The sequence below is a fragment of the Battus philenor genome, unplaced genomic scaffold, assembly GCF_028537555.1.
Source record: "Battus philenor isolate CCGP_79_NKW_IND1 unplaced genomic scaffold, ilBatPhil1.0.hap1 SCAF_14, whole genome shotgun sequence".
Taxonomy (NCBI): domain Eukaryota; kingdom Metazoa; phylum Arthropoda; class Insecta; order Lepidoptera; family Papilionidae; genus Battus; species Battus philenor.
In genome coordinates, this window is record NW_027181676.1 from 8,056,531 (window position 1) to 8,080,966 (window position 24,436).

At 31.4% G+C, this 24,436-nt stretch overlaps 1 protein-coding gene across 1 annotated transcript in view; it reads right to left on the reverse strand.

Moving 5' to 3' along the window:
• LOC137933805 (monocarboxylate transporter 2-like) overlaps positions 1 to 24,208 on the reverse strand; it is a 184,181-nt gene extending 159,973 nt beyond the window's left edge. Inside the window, exons 1-2 of the mRNA XM_068777862.1 lie at positions 23,556 to 24,208; positions 23,190 to 23,422 (exon numbers count right to left, since the gene is read on the reverse strand). Of these exons, the coding sequence (XP_068633963.1) occupies positions 23,190 to 23,422; positions 23,556 to 24,208 (886 nt within the window). The remainder of the gene's footprint in view (positions 1 to 23,189; positions 23,423 to 23,555) is intronic.
• Between the last annotated feature and the right edge of the window lie 228 nt (positions 24,209 to 24,436).

The following is a 24,436-nucleotide window of genomic DNA, read 5'->3' on the forward strand; positions in this document are numbered from 1 at the left end:
AGTTTATATTAATAAGGCTGACGCAAGATCTCTTGTATATTTTGTTAAATAATGGGTCGCCTCACTTTGATGGATGTTCGATTAAAAGTTTTACAGAAAATAAGAAATAGAATTGATTAGCGATGACTGGTAAAAGTATTGTAGCCAAAGTATTATTTATTAGGGCAATGAATTCAGTTCGAAGTATTCAAGTGTATTGTAATAGGATTGACTTCGCTGTCTGTTTGTCAGAGTCAGTGAATGAAACGTATAGTGTGAATGTAGGAACGGATCTATTTTGGATCGAGAACGGATTGCTGTGTGTCTATCGCTTGCTAGATTCAAATATTTATTTTGCTTTTATTCCTTCAGCTTGATTTTGGACTAAATATTTAAGATTTCATACTTATAGTTGGTTTAATTTTTATAACGCTTCATGAATAAGGTCTCATAAATAAACCTATAGGAAAAAAGATTTTTTTTCAATAAGCTAACATTTTATCATACAAAATGGTAAACACTTTATAACCAGGAAGTGTACCTCTATTTCAACTCGTAGCCATTCAAAAACTGTGTGGACCGAATGCACTCGGAGGCCAACCCAAGTCAAAATCCTCTTCCGTTTGCTATTGGTCACTTCATTAAGCGGCTGCTTAAGCTACTTGAAAGATTGGCAAAGTTTTAATCTATTCCTTTCATTACAAAAAATACCATGTTTGTCTGGCAATGCGTCTAATGTTTTTTTACTCCATAATGTTTAGATGAAAATATTTAAAACGTTAGTAAAAATACATAAAATATTCCTCGAAAAGGGTGGAAGATTTTAACTGTTAAAACGGTCTGTTAACAATATCTTTCGCAAACTTTTGAATGTTATCCTTATTAAAGTTGTTTGTTACGCCATGCAAATATTATAAGTTTTATTAGTTTATACAAAATGCGAAAGGTTATTCGCACGACTATAACCCATATAATAAATGTTTTTCCCGCATTTTGCATAAATTTACGTCTGGAGACGAAGGTCTAAAACCAGTGTCTGTTACCGGTGATGGTTTACTACAGTGATATGTTGGCTCTCTCACTTTGGGCCTCATTGACAAGCTCACGGTCGCTAAACGAGCCCTACAGTGTGCTATGCACCGGATTTCTTGGAGATAAGATCTTATATATAATAAAAAGATCCATAAAAGAAGGAAAGTATCCGGCATAGATCAGCGGATTCGCAAGTTAAAGTGACAGTGGGCATCAATGCATGCAAAACAGACGGCCGCTGGACTTAATGTTCTGGAGAGGAGAGCACGGATGGGAAGCACAAAGTAAGACATCCACATACAAGCTGAAAAAATAACCTTGTTAAGGTCGTAGTTACACGCTGACCATGCAAACAGTTTTGAACCCATCCTCTAGCAAACCTATTGAGGGGATCTATATCAAGCAGTGAACATTCTACAATCAAAAAGATGTTCATGATGGCTATACTATATCGTGGCTTCTACCATTGCTCCGATGTAAGTAACTTCTACTCACTACTATAGTTCCTAAGTATTATTGTTAATCACTATAATTATTGGCTTAAAAAATGGACATGTTAATAATAATCAATAACCCAATAATCTTGTCACTTTTAAGTATGTAGTAAAAAATAAAAAAACCTAGTAATTTATTTTATTTAGTTAGTTTACTAAATATTCTATCGTAAATAGAAAATAATAACATTTAAATCATAAAAGGTAATGAGTACGTGTATTTACATATAGGTTATGTATGTTATCTGCAGTTAAATTTATTTTATCGCCACTATCTAAAGGCGTACCGACATTGTGTCTGGTTCAGAAAAAAAAAGTACAGTACCTGAAAAATTACAACAATCTCAAGCGCAGACTGCGATTAATATTTGTTTAACTTTTAGAATTGTATATAGTTTAATACAGATTATTTATAGCGACATTTGTCTGTGTACAGAATATATATTAGCCTGGCAGGAGCTGTCGTCGATATTATTTTCGATTTAAGATTTTCGGGGATATTAAAAACATGTGTGCTTATTTAGTATTGAACCATGTGTTGAAAGCATTGTTTAATTTGAACACTTTATCAACTTATTTTAATCTAGCATCGAGAGTAAGTTTCACAAAATATATTACTATTTAATATGACAAGATTTAGTTCATGTTAAAGTATTTGCTACGTGTATAACGTAAATTTTATTTTATAATCTAAAGTCTAACAATCTTTTAATACTTTATCCTTCTTACAAATCTGACTATTTGGATCTTTTCTCATCCAAAGCTTTCTGCTTTGGAGTAAACTTCCTATCGGGATTGAAGAATGAGCAACCCGTTAAATATTTAAAAAAAAGGGGTTGAGATCTATCGGCGGAAAAATTAACAAAAATTCTCTTTATCTGCGCTTTGTTTAGTGTATGTATAAATGTAGGTGTTAATTATTGGGAATGTATTATTATCGTATAATACAATTAAAAATATGTATACATTATATCAAATATGTTATATCAAGTAAATGTTTATTAGTAATAAGATAATAAATATGGTATATACCATGTGCATAAACCATATGTTGTTATGTAATTTTCCTTTAATATATACATATCTGCAAACTTTATATATGGGTTGACCATTTGAGAAAGCCTATAAGATATTATGTCCGCTGTTATACAAGTTGTAAAAGAGTAAATAATAATTCGTAATACTAGCTCTGCAAGGAATTATGTGAAACTATTTAAGCATAAGGTAACCAGCAATACTCAACCACTCTGACCTTTGCTCGTCTGAGGAACTTAGTACGTCATATTACTATTTCCATAGAAGGTCCGTCGAACTCTTGATGGGGGCTGCTAAGATCCATTTATATTTATGGTTTCTCTTGAATACATAAATAATTTATATTAATTACCTTTAGACATTGAGTGAATGCCACTTATTTTAATGTACTATTTGGATAAAAAGTATTTTTTTTAATAGAGCTTATGGGAATATTTTGATAAAAGGACAAGTTTCGGAACAATATTTATTAAATAACATACTGGCAGAATTTTTTAAATGTTAATATATTTTATTACATATTATTAACTTCATTATTCATTTATTGGTTCAGAGAATTGAAAAACTTTATTTTTGAAGATTTGCAAGGTTTTTAAACTTTTATTTAAGCAAGGTCAATAATGCATATAATTTCAAAAGTAAGTAAGCTTACTCATGTTACATACTTGTATTTAATTTTATATTATATATTTGTCAATAAAGAGCGCAGACATAGTTATTTTTAATAGAAAATTATATTTAACATAAATTTTCTCGATGATTATGTACGATCACATGTAGTTGTTTCTTAAAATAGCAACCTTTTGTATTTTATAATGAGATGCCGCTACCTATACTTATTAATGTAAGTTAAACATGTTCAGGGTGTTCGGAGATCTAAAAAAACTCTTAACTTTAATTCAGTGACACGCTCAAAATTAGTTTTTTTTCCTTTCTTCTTCTGTTTAAGGTAAGAATAACGTAAGTGTATGTCAAAGACCGCTCATCGTGGCGACTTTTGAGGTAGGCCTATGCTTCGCAGTGGGTATCTATCCAAGGATATGATGATGATGATAAAAAAGATAATTTTACACAATTGCATCTAATTTAAATTTTTTGACCAAGACTTGATAAATAATATGTTCTTAAGTGTAATAAACATTATAAATGAATAATTTTGATATTAAGTACACAAAAAAATTAGAGGCCAGTTAGGCCTCTAACGCACTGAGTTATAAAATTTATTATTCATTGTAGTAAGTGATGTTTCTAATCTCCTAAATTGTAAACGTCCCAGACTCAAAGAGTGCAGCGCGTGTTGTTCAGTTCGTAAATTGAATTACGTTATTTCTTGTAAAAATATTTATCATTTTTACTTACTAAAATTAGTAGTGAAAAAAAATATGCAAAAAACCTATTACTACTGGCGTTCATACGACAAATAAATCAGAGCTTAGAGGAAAATCGAAAGTGACTGAAAAATCGATGCTATGTTGTTGCTTAATTAACCAACATGTTATAGATTTCAATAAAATTAGTATGATAATCTTCAAACAATGTAAACATTATTTTAAAACATTTTAAGAGAGTCAAAAAGGTCTCTCTCAAAGACCACAGTAGAGGTCAGTAATCATCTTAGTTGGACTAAAATCACAACACAGGGATCGTGTTAACATAAATTCACAATTAAGATTTGATTTTCAAATAATCCCAGTTTAAATTAGTTCATATTTTACTTTTTATTTCATGTCAGTGTTCGCTTCTGGAAAGTTTATTACTGTTATGTATACATTCTCCATTTATAGTTTGTAGTTTGTGTAATCGTCCAGTTTATTGGAAAAAATAGAAAAAAAGATGGCAATATGTGCGAAGACTTGGCGTTTATATTTTACTCTCGATAAACCCCATTTTAAAGAAATATCAAAAGGCTGTTAGTTGCGGCTATTGGATTTAAAGTATTCGTTCTCTACCTCTAAGCATTCAAGTTAATAATTTAGCGATGTCCATGCCTAGACATAGTAAATCCTTTAATAAAGCTTCAAATTTATGTTTCATGATTCGGTGGAGAAGAAGTAATGTCGAGGTTTATTGCCAGTTGTCTACCATGTGGAAAATAAATGAAAGTCTAAAACGCTTAACTTACATCAAAATATTTATTAGTGTAATATAAGTGGTACTTGAAATTTGTGATATGCTTGCACAATTTATACTCTATGCGCAATTTTTGCTAATAAAAAGACCTTTTACCACGCACGAAACGAAATTTCAGATAACGAGATTATTTTAATTAAAATTGTATACAATTATGTATAAATATATTACAAACAGTAAATAATGGAATTAAATTCAGTTGACTCTAAGAATATTATGTAAATTATTCACAGTTTATTTTGTAATTACAGAAAAATTGTTCGAAGATTTTGATCAAGGTAGTTTATACTTTTTAAGTACAAGAAGTGGTAACCCAGCATTAGAGGACTGAGACGCGGTCGCAGGTCGTAGATTCGATTCCTGGAATACAGTCTTATATACAATTAATACTTTGTGCATTAATTACATAGGATTGCCTCTGCTCAAAACATATTACCAGAGGATAGGCAGCAGCTTCATCTGCGTACCATAACACCACACAGTAATAGCCAATCTGCCTGCCAAGCGTGGCTATGTCCCCCCCCCCCCCCCAGATAACTTTGGAAAAGGCCTATCTATACCTTGCAATGGCCGTATACATCCTGAAACGAAGATGAAGTTAACATAATTAAAACAGATATTTAAATATAGATTGCGATATAGACATCGCAATTTTAGTTAACTCTAATTTATTATCTTGCTTAAAAATAAATATTATTTGAAGATTAAAAGAGAGAATTTTCCTTTGAAATAAACACACTTAAAATACATGTTGAGAAATTTGAAATATCGTGAATAATTTACTACGAATATTTTGAGTATTTGTTAAAATGTTAAAGGCGTAAAATTTAATAGTAAATATTTATTCACAAGAATAGCAGATTTTGCTATTTTTAATACTCTGGCGGGAAAAGATAAAGCTTACCCTTTGTTAGCTAAGGGTAACTATTTTATGCTTCGCTTACTTGAACTAGTTCGACGTATTGCTTGGTGCCAATAACCATCAGAAGCTTTATCCAATAATATTTATTTTAAATTGGAATATGGTAAGCATTTGCATCAGAAAAGTCACAGATATCTGTCATATGGCAAACTTCATCGGCTTGCGGCAATGAAGACAGTTGTATTGCAAAATTATATTAAAATGTCTCTGCGGGTGATTTAAAAATAAAAAGCGTTCTTGCTATATCATCGTCACTGCTACGTTGATCGATCGGTTTGGGTTTTCCAGCGGCACAGATATAACCTGCTGCCCCTTGTCAACTTATTAAAGAAATGAACTTTATATTAAAAAAATAAAAAAATTGCACTACGTTTTATATTATTACCATTGATTGAAAAGCTTATGGAGTTGGACTAGTACTATGTCATAATTACGATAGTATGCGAAAGCGATTTCGTAGTTTTAACAAAAAGCGTTGAAGAAGACAAAGGGGTTTTTGCCGGTAGGAGTCCAGCATAATCCTTTCATTGCCCCCGCAGCGAAGCAGTAATCCATGCAGGAATTCCCCAAAAAATAATACCATGTCACCTTGACATGATAAATCGAGATGTGCTGAAATTTGGCTCTTGATATTATATTATTTGGCATTGATTGTTCTATTACCATACGATATTTCTCTTAACTTTTATGCTTTATTTATAAATTTATTTTAAAACTTTTTATACATTTTTAGTATAACGGCGAACTTTACGCCGAAGGCATTCTCTGTCAGTTGACCGTTTAGGCGGTTCAAAGATAAATTAATAAAGGTAACGTTATATTTTTTGCGTAATAAATAAATAACCTACACTGATGCTAAAATATATTACATTTTTAATATTAAAAGGAATGGCAAAGCGATTTATATTTATTAAAATTAGGTCTATTGAACCGTAATGTTAAAATTAGGAAGGACGGTAACGTCATTAATTCAAGTACAATGGACATTGTGTCACGTTACTTATTCTTAAACAACAGATTTTAATTAAGTTACCACATCAGTATTTATCGTTTTTATTAAAACATTTAATTTTATATTTGTTTTGGCTTTAATAAACAAACATTAATTTATCATTTTCGTCATAGGACCTCTATTACTGGATATAGGCTTCCCCTACAGATTTCCAAAAGGAACTTTACACGGTCGTCTCTTCACCTTGGAGGGATGGATGTCTTACGTTGCTCTTGACTGTCCGTGCTCCTTATCCCAGAATCTTAAGACCCCAGTGGCCATTAAAAGACATGTTGCAAATATGAATCTAATTTTTACTGACATTTTAAATATTTATTTTTTAAAATACGATTTTGACTTAAGTTTAATTTTTGATTATCGTACAATTAACAATTTTAGATGAATTTTTTCAATACAGTGATGTTTTTGTTGTAGAATATCTAACATACTCGTAGTTTGTATGTGTAATGGTCATTAGAAGTTCTCATTTTTAATAAAGGAAATATGGTTTTAGGTATTGTTGTACTCACTATAATGCTATGAAAGAAATACTTTAAACATTTTTAAACTGCACAAAATATCGGAATGAAAAAAACCACAAAGTTTGGTTTGATGTAAAAAACTTTATTTATTAAATAGTCTGTAGAAACCATCTGTATTTTCGTAAAGTTATTTTATAGTTTTAATATCCTCTCATCAATATTACTTTATTTAAATATCTATTTAGCTTTTCTTTTTCTTCAAGACTTAGGCCTTCCCCAAAGATAACCACGATGACCGATCTTGCGTTGCCTGTATCCAATGACTTAACTGTATCGCCGATGCTCTTAGTGGTGCCCGCCGCGTCTAATGGTTTGTGGTCGCCACTTGAGAATCTTTCGGCCCCAACAACCCTCAGATGCACGAGCGATGTTCCCGGCCCGCTGCCACAGACGAGCTATTCTTCGAGCTACTTCCGTGACTTCGGTTCTTCTGCAGATCATTTCTGTTTCGATTTACCTTTCTTAAATTACTAGGAATAGACCTTTGTTAAATGAGTTTGAACACATCAAAATATATTGTTTGTGTTACTTAAATATCTTTAGTAAATGAACAATGAAAAATTTATTAGATAGTCTCTATGTAAGAGAACACTTGTTGTATCCTGATGTCCTATTATTGACGGAATAAAATTTTTCGCACCAATTTTAAGGATCCTGCGCCGTAGTGCAATAAAAAGATCATAGCAAATCTCATCGGTTGAATGAAATTCTGCTGGCAAGCTGTACAAAGATAGAATAGATAATTAATTCGGGCATCACATCTTTTAAACCGTAAAAGCAAAACCGTTTAGACAAAATTTTAAGTAAAATCAAAAAGGACAGGACTTCGTGAATTCTTAGAAGATGTTATAATAATATATCAAGAATCGTGGTGTTGTCCTATAGTAAAAAAAGTACTTCATTCATATCGTTTTCAATAAACAGAAAAGTTGGTCAGCTATACAAAAGGTGAAAAGATGATACTTCGGATAAGGTCGGATGGGACTGTGTGAACAAGGCAAAAGACAGTGATGCATGGAATACGCTGGTGGAGGCCAGCACCCAAAAAGGAGTCCAAATAAAAGGAAAAAAAACCATTAACAATACTAACCACTAAGAATAACCACTAACACTAAACTTTACTATAATTACTGTAAATATTTTTTAAGATTTGCAATAGCTTTATTCAATTATATATTTAAATGGTGATTGGAGTTTATAGGTACAGTATTTATTATAACTTTAAGTTATTTTAGAGTTCAATATAATAGTAGTTGTTTGGATATATTTAATTAGTATCTGTTTTATTATATATAACAGTAGTTCAATACAATACACAGTTATAGACTTATTCTACACACTCCAAAACAAAATTAAAAATATTGAGACAAAATTGAAAGCATTAAAATTTTTATAGGCAAGCTTGTTTTATTTTTAAACTCCAAACCGAACAAAGGATTTAGATTGTTTTATAAAAATTGACTACAACGTTTCATCAAAAATCCTATCCTTTTAATATTTTGTCGGCACGCAGGGAAAAAATTGGAATTCTATGTAAATTGTAAAGATCGTATAATTAATACGTATTCGTTGGAATTTATTTGGTGATACTCAGTAAATAAATTTAGTGGTGAAGTAATTTAAAAATGCCATTCAATTTAAAATAATGCGTTTTTTTAAGTCGTAAATGTACGCGCAGCGTTCTCTTGATGAAAGAAAGAAAGCATTACATCCTATCCTTAACAATACGGTTTTACCCAAACTCTTAAAATGTAAATACTTTGTAACATCTCATCTGCCCTTCTCTGCGTAAAATATGCCCTATTTGACCAGTCACCAGCCTTTTAATTTGCTCATTATTGGCCCACAGACTCTTTTCATAGTTTTTGTGAGCCATACAACATGCAACCCCGACATAGATTGACGAACTTCCTACTATTTTCTTATTTTTTTGCCAAAAGATATGCCAGTTTCTCACTGGTGTTTTAATCGTTTGAGCGCGTGTGAAATATTATAAGTTACGTAAATTGTTCACCCCTGATTTAAATCCTGGGATCTATTGTAGTTGTTCACGGTCTATAAACACTTCGCAACACAATGTTTTACCAGTACTTAATTGCACTTTAGGTCTTCTGGTAAGAAGCCATTTCGATTACGCGGTTCCAGTTGGTATTACATACAGTATTACGTAACCAATTATTCCTGTTTAAAGGGCACAAAATTAGTAACATGCTACCACTAGGTCATGAGATATGAAAAATAATGTTTCGAAAATGAAACTATAGACGCCATGGTTCGAACGAAGGTTTTAATTCAAAACCGTATATAACACACAGCACTTATGTATTTTATATCAAATATCAACTTTCTGGTGACTTTGAAACATTTAATAAAAACAAAAAAAATACTTCAGCGTTAAAGATTCTGTACCGAAAACTTTTAAACTTGTAAGGATCCAAAAAAAAATGATTTAGTCTATACATATTAATATTTTCTTATCAAATAACACGTAAATGTCAATTATAACGTTTTTTTACAATAATACGCATTTATATTGTAGATGTTTGTATGTTGATACAGTACACCCGTTAGTTTTAAAATAAATCTTCCTTTTGTTTCGTGGACAGGCAATTATGTACTTTAATTAGCCGTACATTTGTAAACTTAAGATTATAAAAATAAATTAATTTCCAAAATATTTTCCCCATACTTTTTAAGTGCTCTATCTATTGTTATTATTCAAATATTGTAGTAAGCAAGGGACAGAATTTTCGCCACGTCATTTGCTTTTTACCCGCGAAATATTTCTTGCAGATCATTTTACAACGAAGCGTTTACACCAAAATTATTTGCATTAAATGTTTAGAAATTTGTATTCATGTTTTATTAATTTTATTAATTTAAAACTTACAATTTATTTGTGTTTAGTATATCGTTGGTGGTTTTATTAATCATAGAATGTATTTACTGCGTCAACGTTCTCCATAAGCAGCAATGAATAATTAAATGAAATATGTAAATTTAGAGGGACAAGTAGAAGTTACCTAGGTAATACGTAAACAAATAAACTAAATTTCAACAATGTATTCATACGTTAATATATGTTTATATGGAGGATGGAATGTTATAAAGATAACTATCACTTTATTTACATGCGAATACATCAAACTGACTTACGAAAATTACAAAGCGGACGGTACAGACCGTCCACGCAGACACTGCGATGTTGCAAAATGACATGATGATTACGATATTAAACTTGAATGGACGACCTGTTACATATTCGAGTAGGTACTGGACATAATTTTCCATATAAACAATAAAAACCTTGCTAGGTTTCCTACTGTAATTTTTTCTAGCGCTGCCGCTTTCCAAAGTGCTGTAGCGCTTGAAGGCTGTGAGGGGCCTAGATCGAATCAAGGATGAGATCCATTGATAAACGAACATAACTATTGTAGCCCGGTGGATTGGAAAGTTGGGGTGGCATTGCGCAGGCCACAAAACGCGTAGAACAAATGGCCACTGGGGCCTTAAGACATCGGTCCAGAAAGCTCAGCATCCGACCCACAAGGTCGACAGATGACCTTATCCAGGTGATTAGAAGACGTATCCTGTATCTAGTACAGTCGTTCCCAACGGATTTAACTATAAATCTTCGGGGGAGGCTGTGTGTACATCAGATGCTACATCACCCTTCAGAATACAATTTTTGGAAATACCATTTTTTAACCTTGTGAATAATTGATGTGTAATAATCACAATGATTTATATCTATCCTTTATCCAAAATGAATAATTGAAATACAACAATTTCAGCGATACCGTATGACATTGAAGCAAGAAAGAAGTATCTTTGTACGTTAAGATTTTTATGTGCATGTGTAATAAATTTTTATTCAGCACAACTGCAAATGAACATATCGATAATCCACATGAATACATGATGTAATGGCCTGTTGGCTTACCGTGGATTGTATTTTTCATTCCATTTAACATGAAAATTTTAAAACAAAAACAAATTTCAAGTATTCGCACACATTAGCGTCGAATCTTTCGTAAACTGCATATGTATTAGTAAAATAGAAAACAAACAAAAAAATACCACAAACAGGCTGTCATGGCCAAATAAAATTAAAGTTTAAAGTCATTGTTTTTTTTGGATAAGGAAAACATTACTCTTTTATTAAAGGAAAATGTACTGTTTCGTAAAACAAAATTTTAAATTGAGTTTTATTTTACTTTGTACATCCTGAACTCCATCAACAGACGAAATAAAAAACTTGTTTTCCGACTTATTATTTTTCCCAAAACGCGTGAAAACTTTATAGCAAATTGCATTTATCGACGTTTACGGTTTATTATGAGATATCAGATATGTTCATCTCAAATTTAAGTGACCGGCTGTTATACTCGATCCACGTACAACTCGAAAGAAGATGGTCGTTAATGTTTAGACCGAGGATTTTGTGGTGTATAACTCTATCATTAAATAATAAACTCTATCATTTCACCTAAAAAGAACATAACTCTAAACCACTGCTAGAATACTCAGCACTTGCTGATGCAGACTGTTGATAACTTGAAAGAAGGCAAGTAGCTTTTCTTTCTTCGTTGGTTCCGCGACGATATGGGCTTTGTAGACAAATATTAAAGTGGCGGAAGGGTTACCAAACCCATGTGACATTAGCTGAGTTCACAATATCCGGCTTTAAATTACACGTACCATAAATATAGGGTACAGCCGTCATACAATTCTTTCTGGTTTAAAAGCTGTCTTAATTTTTTTTTGTAACTGTTTAACATTAAAGTTATCTCGTGTGAATGTCAATAATTAAATGTTAACGGTAAAATAACAAAAAAACTATCTGTTTATATTAATTATAGAATTGTAGCAGAAAAAATTTAAAATACGATGTACTTAATGGGCCACTTTATTTTTTGGAAGTGCGGTCATTACTTATGGTGAAACATAAAACAGGTAAAGTAGACCGGAAAAGAATCTTGTAGAGTAGCTACCGCAATGAGGTTGCTACAATTTCATATAAATTTATGAAATTGACATTTACGAATTAATCCGGGGTAAAGAATTTGATTCGTCTTCAAAATGGGGTTAGTGTCGGCGCATTTGGTTTTCTCTTGCGTAAAAGGGCAGTGCTCGAAGGGCGTTTATAATCAATATGCTACTTGATAATATGAATTAAATCCATGAAGAAGATATATATTCTATCTTTATTTTTTTATGAAATTTGTTTAGCGCCAATAATTGTTTCTATTCGATATGAAAACTAGATACTGAAATTATTGACACGAAAAGTGAGAAATATAAAATATACTAATAGAGTATGTAAATAAGTAATAAAAATATATTGTTCATTTCACAATAAAAAAAAGTTTTTAAATTTAATATTTTGCCAATAGAGCCAGTGTTAATTGCGTATTGTTAAAATTTTCGGTGAGAATAATTAAACATTAATATATATATATAATAACCAACATAAATAATAACCAACGATTTAATTATAATAGTAATCCTTAACTCTTAACATAAGGGCGAAGTCTCTTAATACCAGCAAATTCATTTTGTTTAACAGAGACTTTATATTTGTAAGTTGATTGTTTCGAAACTAGATATCAAAATAAAAAAAAATTGTATCTTATTTCAAATTGCCTAATGACAGCAAAAATAATTAATGTCGAATTGATAGTAAAAGTTAAAGAAAGTAAAACCTATTTCGTAAAAATGCACAATGTAGAACAATAAGAAGTTGAAGTAGAAGGGTGTAAATGAAAAAAAGAGAAAAAAGAGCGCTCTAAACAGATATAACTAAAAAATACTTCTTAAGAAAAGATCTCTTTGATGTATTAATAAATTAGTTTATTTTACTTGTATTTGTAAGGAACGAAGCCTGTTTGACGGTCGTTCAACGATCATTATGTCTGGTCGTTACGACGAGAATAGTCTAAAATTAGATTTCACAACCTCGACAATGTTCATTCATCATCATCTCAAATTCGTTGTTGGCGGCTTGTACTTATTCTATAGTTAATATTACCTGAAATACTTCGTTATATATGAAACATATTAAAGACTACGTATTGAAACGTTTATTATATTAGTACTGTCCGTTAATTAAGATTATTAAACAAAAAGTTAAAGATAAAAAAACAAATGTTTTGTAATGGCAGAATTTATCTGCATTCAAAACTTAATTATATCATAATAAAAAGTGACGTATCAAGATACAAAACTAATTGGACAGTGACATGTCCTGGTACACTCAATTGGGTATTCCGCTTTTTGTATGTACGAAACGACCCGGGCAAAATACTCTTATTGAGAAGCTTTAAATATAAGTTATTTTTTGCCTGAAATAACCTATAAATAAATTTTTAAAATTTTTAATTTATATTGATTATATATTAAATTTATAATACGGAATAATAGGCAGTTTCCTATATAGGTTAAAACATTTTATTGATATTCCCAACAAACAAATAATTAATAATTCTATTATAATAATTGTAATAAGCATTCACATGAAATATTAGGGATGTTCGATTTAATATCATGCGTGTAGTAAGAAAGTCAGCGAATAAATGAAATATGGATCTTGTTGTCTCATCTCGTCTGGTGAAAACAGTATAGTTAATACAATAAAGTTTGATTAATTGTACGAGGAAATCCTTAATGTATACAAGTGACATTAAATGAGTAAATGCAATCTGCCTATCTCTAGGGGAATATAAACGATGATGTACGTATATAATTCAAGATAATTAGATCTCGTAAAGCGAGTAAGAGGCGCTGTCTCGTATGCGGTCAATCACAAAGGATTAGCAGTGCTATTTATGCTTCTAGATTAAAAATAGTATCATGAATTTCGTCATTTTATTCGCCTTATATACCCACGCAATAAATAGGTTAAATAAAACCGTTGGGATTCGGTAATTTTTTTTTATTAATATTCATTACAATTATTCAAAAAAGTTAATTATAGTTTTTTGTGTTTGATCACAATTGTATTTATTTAATTTTGTTTTATAATAAATTCTGTTCGTTCAAAGCAATATTCACTGCTGAAAACCGGTACAAATGGTTGTTCGTAGTGCAGAACAGACTTTACAAAAGAGGTAAGATTCTCAGGAAGTCTCGCAAAGAGGTGGATTATAAATATTCGAAAAAAGATAAGACAAAAAATAATTACAGGTTAACAGTAAAAATATGGTACATATAATGTATTTTTTTACATAACATACTTGCAAGTAAAAAATAGACCATCTCCTTGATATACCATTATCGCCAAGCTTGGCAGGCCGACTGGCAATCACAGTCACATTATGGTACGTAGAAAACGCTGCTGCCTATCCTAATGAAACTTGTTTTTGATCAGTGTCAATCCAATTCATGCACAAAGTGTAAAAGATTGTATCACGGGAATCAATCCCGCGACCTACGCTAGTGTCAGTCTTATACTGCTGGGCTGTCACTGCTCAAAAGTGGGTTACTTTACTGAAAGTGGATTTCGTCTATTTGATTATTAACATTTTATTTAAAAACAATTTGTAACCTTCATTGAAAACGTACGAATAAATACTAATTTAAAAAAATGTGCAACACGCTTTTTACGTAATATAATTCATTAAATTGCAAATCTAAAATATTTTAGTTTAGATGCACGATCATCGAACGTGTACACTGTGTATTTTTAAATTTTTTTATTTCAAAATAATTTATTTTATTCAAATTAAAGTGAGGTTGAACTCAGGTTTTTTAAATAAAGTTTCTAATAGCCGCGTCTCGTTTAACTAGCAAGTTTCGATGGATATAGGAATTTGAATATTTTTTTTAATAAACTCGAGTAATTTATAATGACCGTTACCTTATTAAGTTTTGTATATTATAACATTATCGACGTAACCTTATTATGTTTTCTACGACATATCATTAACCCTTTTCCTGTATGTTACTTGATTTAACGTCTGATTGTAAACAAATTAAAATTATTACAAATCGCGATAATAAAACGCACAATATGAAAAGGGTAATCAAATTTACGGCTATAGATGCTTGTTCCAGATAATTTATTTTATAACTTTAGAATGATTGCGCGCATTACACCCTAATAAAACTGTTCGGAAATGTAATTTCATGGTTGTGTTAAAAATAATCATTGCTATTTCAGAAATAATTTTACAAAAATTTACAGTGCTATAGTTCGTTCGAGAAAGTACGAAATATCTTACCTTTCAATATGCCTCAGTGCCTTATGATACTCGTAAAGGTCTACTACCAACGTATGTTTCAGTTCCATTGTGGCAAGAGATATTTGACTTGTCAGTGGATCAATGAAAGAGTTATGCCGGGATATCTCTAGGAGATCGAATCGGGTATCAGATCCGTATAGATATTAAAGAACATAGTCCAGAGGATTGGCAAATTGAAAAGATCAGGCTACATAGCATGTAGGACAGATGGCTGCAGAGGCCTAAAGGTTTTGGAGTGGAGACTAGGAGAGCGCAGCGTAAGAGCTTTACTTACTACTTATGACCCATAAGTCGAACAGATGACGTTATAAAAAGTAGGATATAGGATGCAATCCGCTTCAAACTAGTCATATTCGAAACTTACGTGAGAAGGAGTGTATGTCCAACAGTGAACGTCTTATGATTGAAATGGTGATGATGATGATAGTTCCACTTTACAACGTGCCAAGTGTTGTTTATATTTGATTAGTTACAGAAAATAATTAAATATTTGTTAACAAATATTTTTTAAACACGCTATGTATGAATACTCTTTAATTTTCTCGTCCTTATAATTTACTGATATTATATCAAAATTAAAGGAACAGACCTTTTTTTATACCTATGAGAGCTCTATTTTATAACGAGATATTTTTTTAAATTATATAAATATTTCTTTGCAAATTTTACATTTACCAAGAAAATGATTTGAAACCAACCTTAAAGGGGATTTTAGGGAGAAGCTTAATTCATCTTTACTTATTGTATATAGATTTAGTAACAAAAACCATACAGACTTTCAGTTGACTTAAAAATTTGCATCTATTTTATTACTTTACTTAGAGGAAAATGGGTGAGAGTAGGCTTGTTGTATTTAAAGAACATAATCGTCTGTAAGGTATAATCTTATTTATGTACAACGTCACATTGGTAAAAGATCATTGATCTTTGTAAGTCTACTCAAAATTTGCTTAATCCAAGTGTCAAGGCGCGAACTAAGAAACGAGGCGCTTTGTCAAAAAGTCATTCCCGAATACGAATGTTAATATCTAAGACGAGTCCGTTACCTAACAATGTCTTGAATGTATTACAGAGAGTAGGAGGCGATTTTTATAATATAATTAAAGAAGTACAAACTTTTACTTACTTAAAAATTGTCATTGTTGGAGGAGTGTTTAAGTTAATTAAACAATAAAAACCTTAGAAATCTTTTTTTATTGTGAAAACACCATTAGTTAAAAAAAAAACACGACAACAGAAATGGAAACGTTTAGCTGAAAGAGTTCAGGAAAGTGTTGTCGAAAACATTTTGAATAATAATTTATTTCTCAATATGAGCGCGTCGTTAACAAAGTAATACGGGATTTCTGCCACTGTAATGAACGGGACAACGAACTGGGGTTACATTGATAGATGACCCAGCTGGAAAGCACAGAATCGTTAGTGATTATAAACGGAGTCCTAGTTTCGTGGTTATACACAGGCATAAGGCATTCCTGTGTATAACCATGAAGCTTTTATAACTTATAAAAATTTTACAGTTTAAAATTATTATATAGAAAAATGAGAAAGATCTTCACTTCACCAATGCTGCTAACAATCACTTCAAAATTTTTTGAGCCTTAACCTGCTCAATTTGAAATCCCTTCTTTTTAAAAAGCCTTGGTTCTTCAGATGTAAGGATTGATATAATATACTTTCATCATCATCATTATTTTAGCCCGTAGTCGCTTACTGCAAAGGCCTTCCCCAAAGTTAGTCAGGATGATCAGTCTTGCGCTGTCCTCTTCCACCAATTTCCCGTGGCCTTTACTATGTCGTCTGCCCACCTAGTGTAAGGCCCATACCCGCCGAGTCGTGGTCGCCGCGAGAACCTTACCACCCCAGCGGCCATCTGTTACACAAGTGATATGCCGCCCTATGCCACTTCAAACGAGCAATTATTTGACCTACGTACCTTGGTTCCTCTGCAGATATCCTTATTGATTGATTTGATCTCGAACCAATACACAATAATTCAGTCACAATATTTTTTGCATACATAGTACATTTTACAAAAATTTGATCTGTTTGTTTAATTATTGTTGTCAATGTTAGGCTTTTCTGTTATATTATTTTAGGGCGAGTAATTATTTATTGTGTAGATATTTATTTGAACGCATACCTTCTACTTTTATCAATGTATTATCCACTATTAATTATAAAAAATGTGATCGCGGATATAGGAGTTTACTTATCATAAATGTTGACGCATTTTCTTCTTAACCGCAATACGGAAATATGTCAGTAATGTTTCTGCATATATATGCCTCCAACACGTACAGCAAACTTTCTACACCAGTTCGTCTTTGGAAAATTAATTTCATCACGAACCAACTTGACAACATGTTCCCGATGTAATGCACTTCGCTGAAAAGGGAGAAGTATCTGTTCAAACCGTCACCCGAAGTGAGATATGAGTGAGTTCTTACATGTACTACTGTTCTGAAGATAACCTCCACCAAATAGAAAATAGCGAGTGAAGAACTGGTATGTGGGGGAACTACCCACTAATGGCTAGAAGTAGATTCGATGTGCGCACTCGAGGCGGTTCCGAGCCAGTCACAGAGATTTCTTTTTGATTTATCTATAACTAGCTTGATCTCAACTAGAAAGCAAAATCAGAGAATCAGGTTACAGATGTTATGGTAAGGTTATTTTAAATTTACTCTTAATTTATATAACATTTGTCTGCTTCAAAAAATTCGTAAAAAGTTATTAAATTTCACTTCTGATTAATTTATTTTCCGGCTCTAGTGTTCTTTATCGTTCTATAGACTGGGCTTACTTAAGCTAACTTAATAAGCATCAACTTATTTTAATGTTGCTTTAAGTAATAATCTCTGTTATTCTCACTGGGTTGTCTAACTTTTGGTTCCTTGGTGCAATGATATATGTTTTTGATACATTATCATTATCAAAATTTAAAAAAGGGTCTTAATTATTTAATTCAATAAATTTTTGATACACATATCCATTCGAGTAGAATGACTATGGGATAACTTTAAATTTTGTTACCAAAAAGTCTTTTTTTACTCTTTATCAAACCAGGTTTAGTAAGCTCTAAAATAAAAATTGATGCACTTGCTCCGTTGCTATATGCATGTGCCTTGATGCATAGTTGAATAGAAAAACAAAGTATTTTACTTACAAAAATAAGTTTTCTACTTCGTACACTGCAAGTCTTTAAATATAACTATGTGTCTGTAATAAATAAATAATACCAAGACTGTACTTCTAATTTTTAGCTAATAGACGCTTACTGCAAGGCAAAAAAGACTTCGCGCGACTTTAACAATGTCGTCGGCCAAACTCCAAGCATAGTTCCCTGCATTGTTCTGACCACGTCGCTCTGACTGTAATACGAAAGATAATTTTCATAACCCCTTTTTAGGTTTTGTTTGTCGTTATGTCAAATGACCGACGGACAATTTTTTTATCATTCTTCTGTGTGCTGTATGAAAAACAATTTTTGTTTTTTACTTCTTTCTCACCACTTTATTATTTTTGTCATGTTGAGAACCTTCATCGTGTCTAAAAGAAAATAAAAAAAATCCGAATTGGTTGTGTCGCTCCCGAGTTTTGCTCTTAGCAAAACACTGAGCAATTCATTTTGATTTGTGTAGATTACCTAAAGTTTTGTCACATATAATTTAGTGGTTACGTAAAGTAGTTTTACATTTTATCTATGGATATCTTAGTCACGGAGGTATCCATAAAAAGGATGGATTTATAAAGTGCTACGAGTGGCTAACCTTAATAATAAAGTTGTTTAGTGATTACTGGAAAATTCACATTGATAAATTATATGGGGCGACCTCTGTCATACCTGTTGTATATAGGCACTCAAAACTGCAATTACCTATTATGTTTTAATTATGCAAGCATTGAAAAAGAACTCGCAGTGCACGTTATACATATTTCACTCGACCCTGGAGTAACTCAGCTGATTTATTGGTATTTAAATTAACCAACAATTTATTGCTTTAATTTTGAACTAAATTCCGGTACAGATTTTTATATGTTTCAGTGACAAGATGTAATTAAGTCAAGCATAAAGTAAAAGTGCCACGGTAGGCTAACTGGCGACCTGCCAAGAATGATAATTGTCGCAAATTTTCTTTAGTTGAGGCCTATATCCTATGTTGAAATTAAAAATAACTCGTAATAACACAACCAAAAGCCTACAACTGCAGCGGATACCCTTCAAATTAAATAAACGTTAAAAACTTACGTAATTATTTAACTTATATGATTTCTTAATAAATTATCATAAAATGATGGTCATTTAGTAAAAACTTATAAAGGTATATATACACGTTCAAAATAACGTAAAGAGCTATAAATTTATTTATTTATATGCGATGAGTTTTCATAAGTAAACATTAAATATTCTATCATTATCAGTTTTATCTCAGTTTATTTTTAAAAGCTATGCGAGATATATACATTTTAAATATTAACTTTACCCGTAACGACAAATGGAAGAATTAAACTTAAACTTAATTATCGTTAATTATAAGTTGCTATTGTTTTTGTGATTTAGACAATAAAAAAATGATTAGATAATTTAAACAAAAGTGAACATTTGCAAACATTTTTAAGATCACTTCTACTTATTTAAATCTTATACTCGTAAAATCAGGATTAAGGCTTAATGTTAACGTTGTTTATGTTACAGGTTCCCTTTATCCATAAACATTAACGGACGTTTGTTTAATTGACTCTAAATAAGGTTTTATGTCATGAATAATTTATATACGTAGAGTTATGTCCCATTTAAATACGACCCTGTTTTTAATTTTTGCTTTATTAAATTAATAAATTCTATTTTTATTCATAATAGTTGAAGCAGAACACAAGAAAATTTGTATAGTTGGTCCCTCTTTCCAGGGTCTCTTTTGAGTACCAAAATATTGTGCCCTTATTTTATTACTTGGATTTAACAATTTGGTTGCTAGCCCGGCAATTTAAGAATAATTGCCTGCATAAGGCAATCATTAGAGATCGCGACTATAAATTATAAGATGGTCTACCGTATGAACTGTTTATCATATGGCTGCAATACTGGAAAACAATGCTTGCACATTATTTTTATAGGTACGTTAGATAAATTCTTGGAAAAAATATTACTTACGCTCAATTACTTAATCAACTTTCTCTTTGTATGATACATATTCTTCCTACTTATGATTTCAGTCAAATCTGGAGAGGGCTATGTTCAAGATACGAAACGCAACATACCCCTGGGAATTGGCAAATAGAAGTGGTCACATAGCGGGTAGAGCTGATCACCACCGGGGCCTTAAGGTTCTGGAGTGGAGTCACGGACTGACAAATTCAGCGTGGGGCATCTACCTCGTGAGTGCACGTATAACTGGGAGAGGTTGCAGAGGTAATTATGAAGATAGATGAGGGAAGTAAGGTGTAAGAAGATCAGAAAGAAATATAAAGAAAGAGAGAAAGAATTTGTGAGAAAATAAAGGAACAAGATTTAAAAAATCTACATAATGATATGTGCCCGAAATGTTTTTATTTGTTCTCCTGCACACATAGCAGGGGAACAAATAACAATAACTGGAGGAGGTACTTGTCTAGCAATTGTGTTCTACGGCTTATGATGATAATTGTCATATATTAAATTGTAATGCATTTATATTGTTTTTGAATAAAAATGGAAATTGTTACGATTAGAGCATTTTGTCTCTTAAATAAATTTTACATTGATATTTAAACTAACTAATATGTAAGAAACAACGACCGCGGAGTACAATTATTTTTAAGAGTTGTTTTAAATAAACGAATGAAGGGATGATCAAATCGTTTGTTATTAACAGTTGGTAAATAAATGACAAGTGATATTTTGTTGCTAGTTAAAAATAATCTTCTTGTTGATGTTTAAATTATATTTTCGAGTAAAAGTTTGTGTCAAAAAGTGCACGACGGGTTCCCAATGTTGTGTGTACAATTAAATAAGCAAAAATGTAGACCGATTGTATTTTTTAACAAATATACTGTATTCGTTGGATAGAGTTAGTACTAGTAAAATATTTAACTAATCAGTTATTGTCTGATCGGAACTGTGTTTTCTCGCGTAAAGTAGGTGTACCTAATGTTTGGTACAAATAAATAATGTTAATCGCTTCTATATAAATATATCTTGATGTATGAAACCTAAAAACTGATATAAAATAAGATAATGATGATTTTTCCGGTTGTAACGGTAAATTATATTAATTAACTCTTAAAACATCGCCATTTGTTAACACTTTAATTTCATCAAAATAAATGACAATCACCTATTCACTTTATTTGCTCACTTCGAACAATATAATTTGGTATTCATTTTAAAAAGCAATAAGAGAAAATATTCTCTTTTTTATTTCTATTCCAACGTTTGATTTGTGAATGGCTGTCAAATGTAAGTTTACCAGAGAACTTAGTGTTCTTGTTGTAACCAGCCATTATTTGTAGGATTATTAGGCACCAAGAGAATTATATCTTCCTGTGTTATTCAAAATAAATGTTTTTGAGTGCTTGTAGTTTCAATAGTCTTTTGTCTAGAAAATAACGTTATTTATTTGACTTTATACTATATTGAACGTGAAAAGATATATTATGTATTACACTACTCCATGGAATTTGTTTATAAAGATTTTTAATTTGAATAGATTTTTTATATATTTAAGGTTTTGGGATTTTATATTTATTTAGATAACAAATATAACTTTTATATGCTTATATTGAAATATGTGAATGTCCGTAATTATTACAAGTCAGCATTTACAACCGGTCTTTGTAAAAAAATTCTAATAACAATCTTTTTTAAATTACGAATTAACATGTCACATGTGAAAATTTAATGCGAATCGAATACTTACGTTGCTAGATAATATTGATTATTATCATTCTATTTAACATAAATTGCTGTAAGACGGTGCATACTACTCGTATCTTTCATAATTTTGACATGCACACTTATTGACAAATTAATTTTTATTTTGCAATTTAAAAAAAAATAAAAGTTTACAATGTATAATACATTTAATGGACGCATATAAACGTATTACATTATCTCTAAGTAAACTAAGTTACCAAATAAAAATAAACTGTTTTTTGCACTAATAAGAAATTGGAACAATTTTGTGAAAAGAAACTTCCAAACGAATAACATTTGACACGCACCAATAATGGACTGACCTTAATAGAAGATTCGAAAACCCTGCCCAGCTGTGAGACAAAATGGGCTAGGAAAATGATCAGAAATTAAATTCTTACAACTTGTCGGATTAAATAACGTGTAGAAAACTTTAATTAAATTTTTATTTTTGTGCTCCAAGTATAACATATATTTGCTTGTCAATTGACATTAAAATTGATTGATTAAAATTAAAATCAGTTATATTTTTTTGGAAATGATGTAACATTTTATACAATAGCATTAATATATTTTATAAGTTTGTAGACCTCTGTGGTTTTCAGATTATTCAAACTTTTTCGATGAATTGAAAAACATTTGCCAAAATTCTTTTCGTGTTCGGAATGTATAAAATATTTCTTATCATTCTTGATTTATTACCGTGGCTTATTATTTGTGTGGTGTTACTTTGCATATTTATGTTCCTCGAAATATCCATGTATGCTTTCCATGTTGTTAAGTTTAGCGAAATTTGTTGTTCGGAACCATTTAAGTAAAACACGAGTTTTATTTAATTTCTTAAACAAAACATTTTAATATTTTCAGAGATGGTTACTTATTTATATTATTATACCTAAAAATAATACATGATCAAAAAAACTTACCGTAACTGTAAAGAGGTGGTACACGATATTTCAGAGCGGCGGTGCAAGCCACGGCTCCTGTTCCACCGCCGAGCTGCAATCCGTGTGAAATTATTTGAACCAGCGTTCCGACGACCGTTATGGTCCAGCCCCATCCACCTTCAGGATAGTAGCGGCGAGCAAGCGTAAGTGCTGCTCGCGCACGCAAGGCAGCTGCAGTTTCAACCCCAACCGTAGCACCCGCGCTTGCACACCTAACACACCACACACGTACACTTAAAACTTGATCTTACGAAGCAATTTATCAGCCAGTTGTTCATAGAAATTTACAAAAAACCAACAAACTGATAAATCACTTCCTAACACACGTATTTATAAAAAACTAACCGTCTAAATTGTGTCACTTCACGAGCTGCTTCATATCCTACACTTTTGGAACGGGCCCGCTCTGCAAACTTTTGCTGTCTAATAGTAGTGTTAGCACGAGAAACGCCGCAGGTACATAACAAATCCTCCGGTCTTAATCTTGGTGTTGGCCGAATTTTTGGCGCAAACTTTTCGCGGCAATTGCACTCCGGAGTTCTCCAGGAGAGAAGGCGTTCCAGTAAAGTCCTACGTGCTTTGCTTGTTCCATATTCGACTGCACTCCCCTGAATCAAATCAGCGGGAAAAGAATGATTTGAAATATCTTGTTTTGATTGTACTGCAGTAGACAAATTATTGAATACAAGTTTTCTTTTTTTATCCATTTTAGGACGTCGCGACTCTGATTCGATACAGTGTGTAGCCAATTGTTTATTTTCAGTTTTAAACTTAGAGGATCCATTTTTAGTAGGACAACCATTTTTTATTTTTTCGACATCATTGTTAAGGGATTTCCAGGTCGCTATAATTTCATCTAATTTGGGTGTGTCACTAAAATTTGGAACGGTTCTTGAGTCGGCTAGTTGTTTATGTACAGGTTCAGTGGATTCTGATTCTGTCTCGACGAGTACTTCTCGCAGCCGTGAAGGCAAACTATCACATCGCCGTAGAGTCATGATAAATTTCTACTATCATTTTTTTAAAGCAAAAATACTTATCTGAAAAAAAAAACATAACAGAATGTTAGTAACAGGTAAGTGTAAAATACTATTTCATAAACAATGTCATTCATTACTTATTTCTATATCTGGAGTTCTGTCTGTATTGTAAAATTTCTTTTGTTCAGTTGAATGTTAAGAACATTAACCAAATTTGTTTTACCTTTGTGTCGAAGGAAAGAGAAA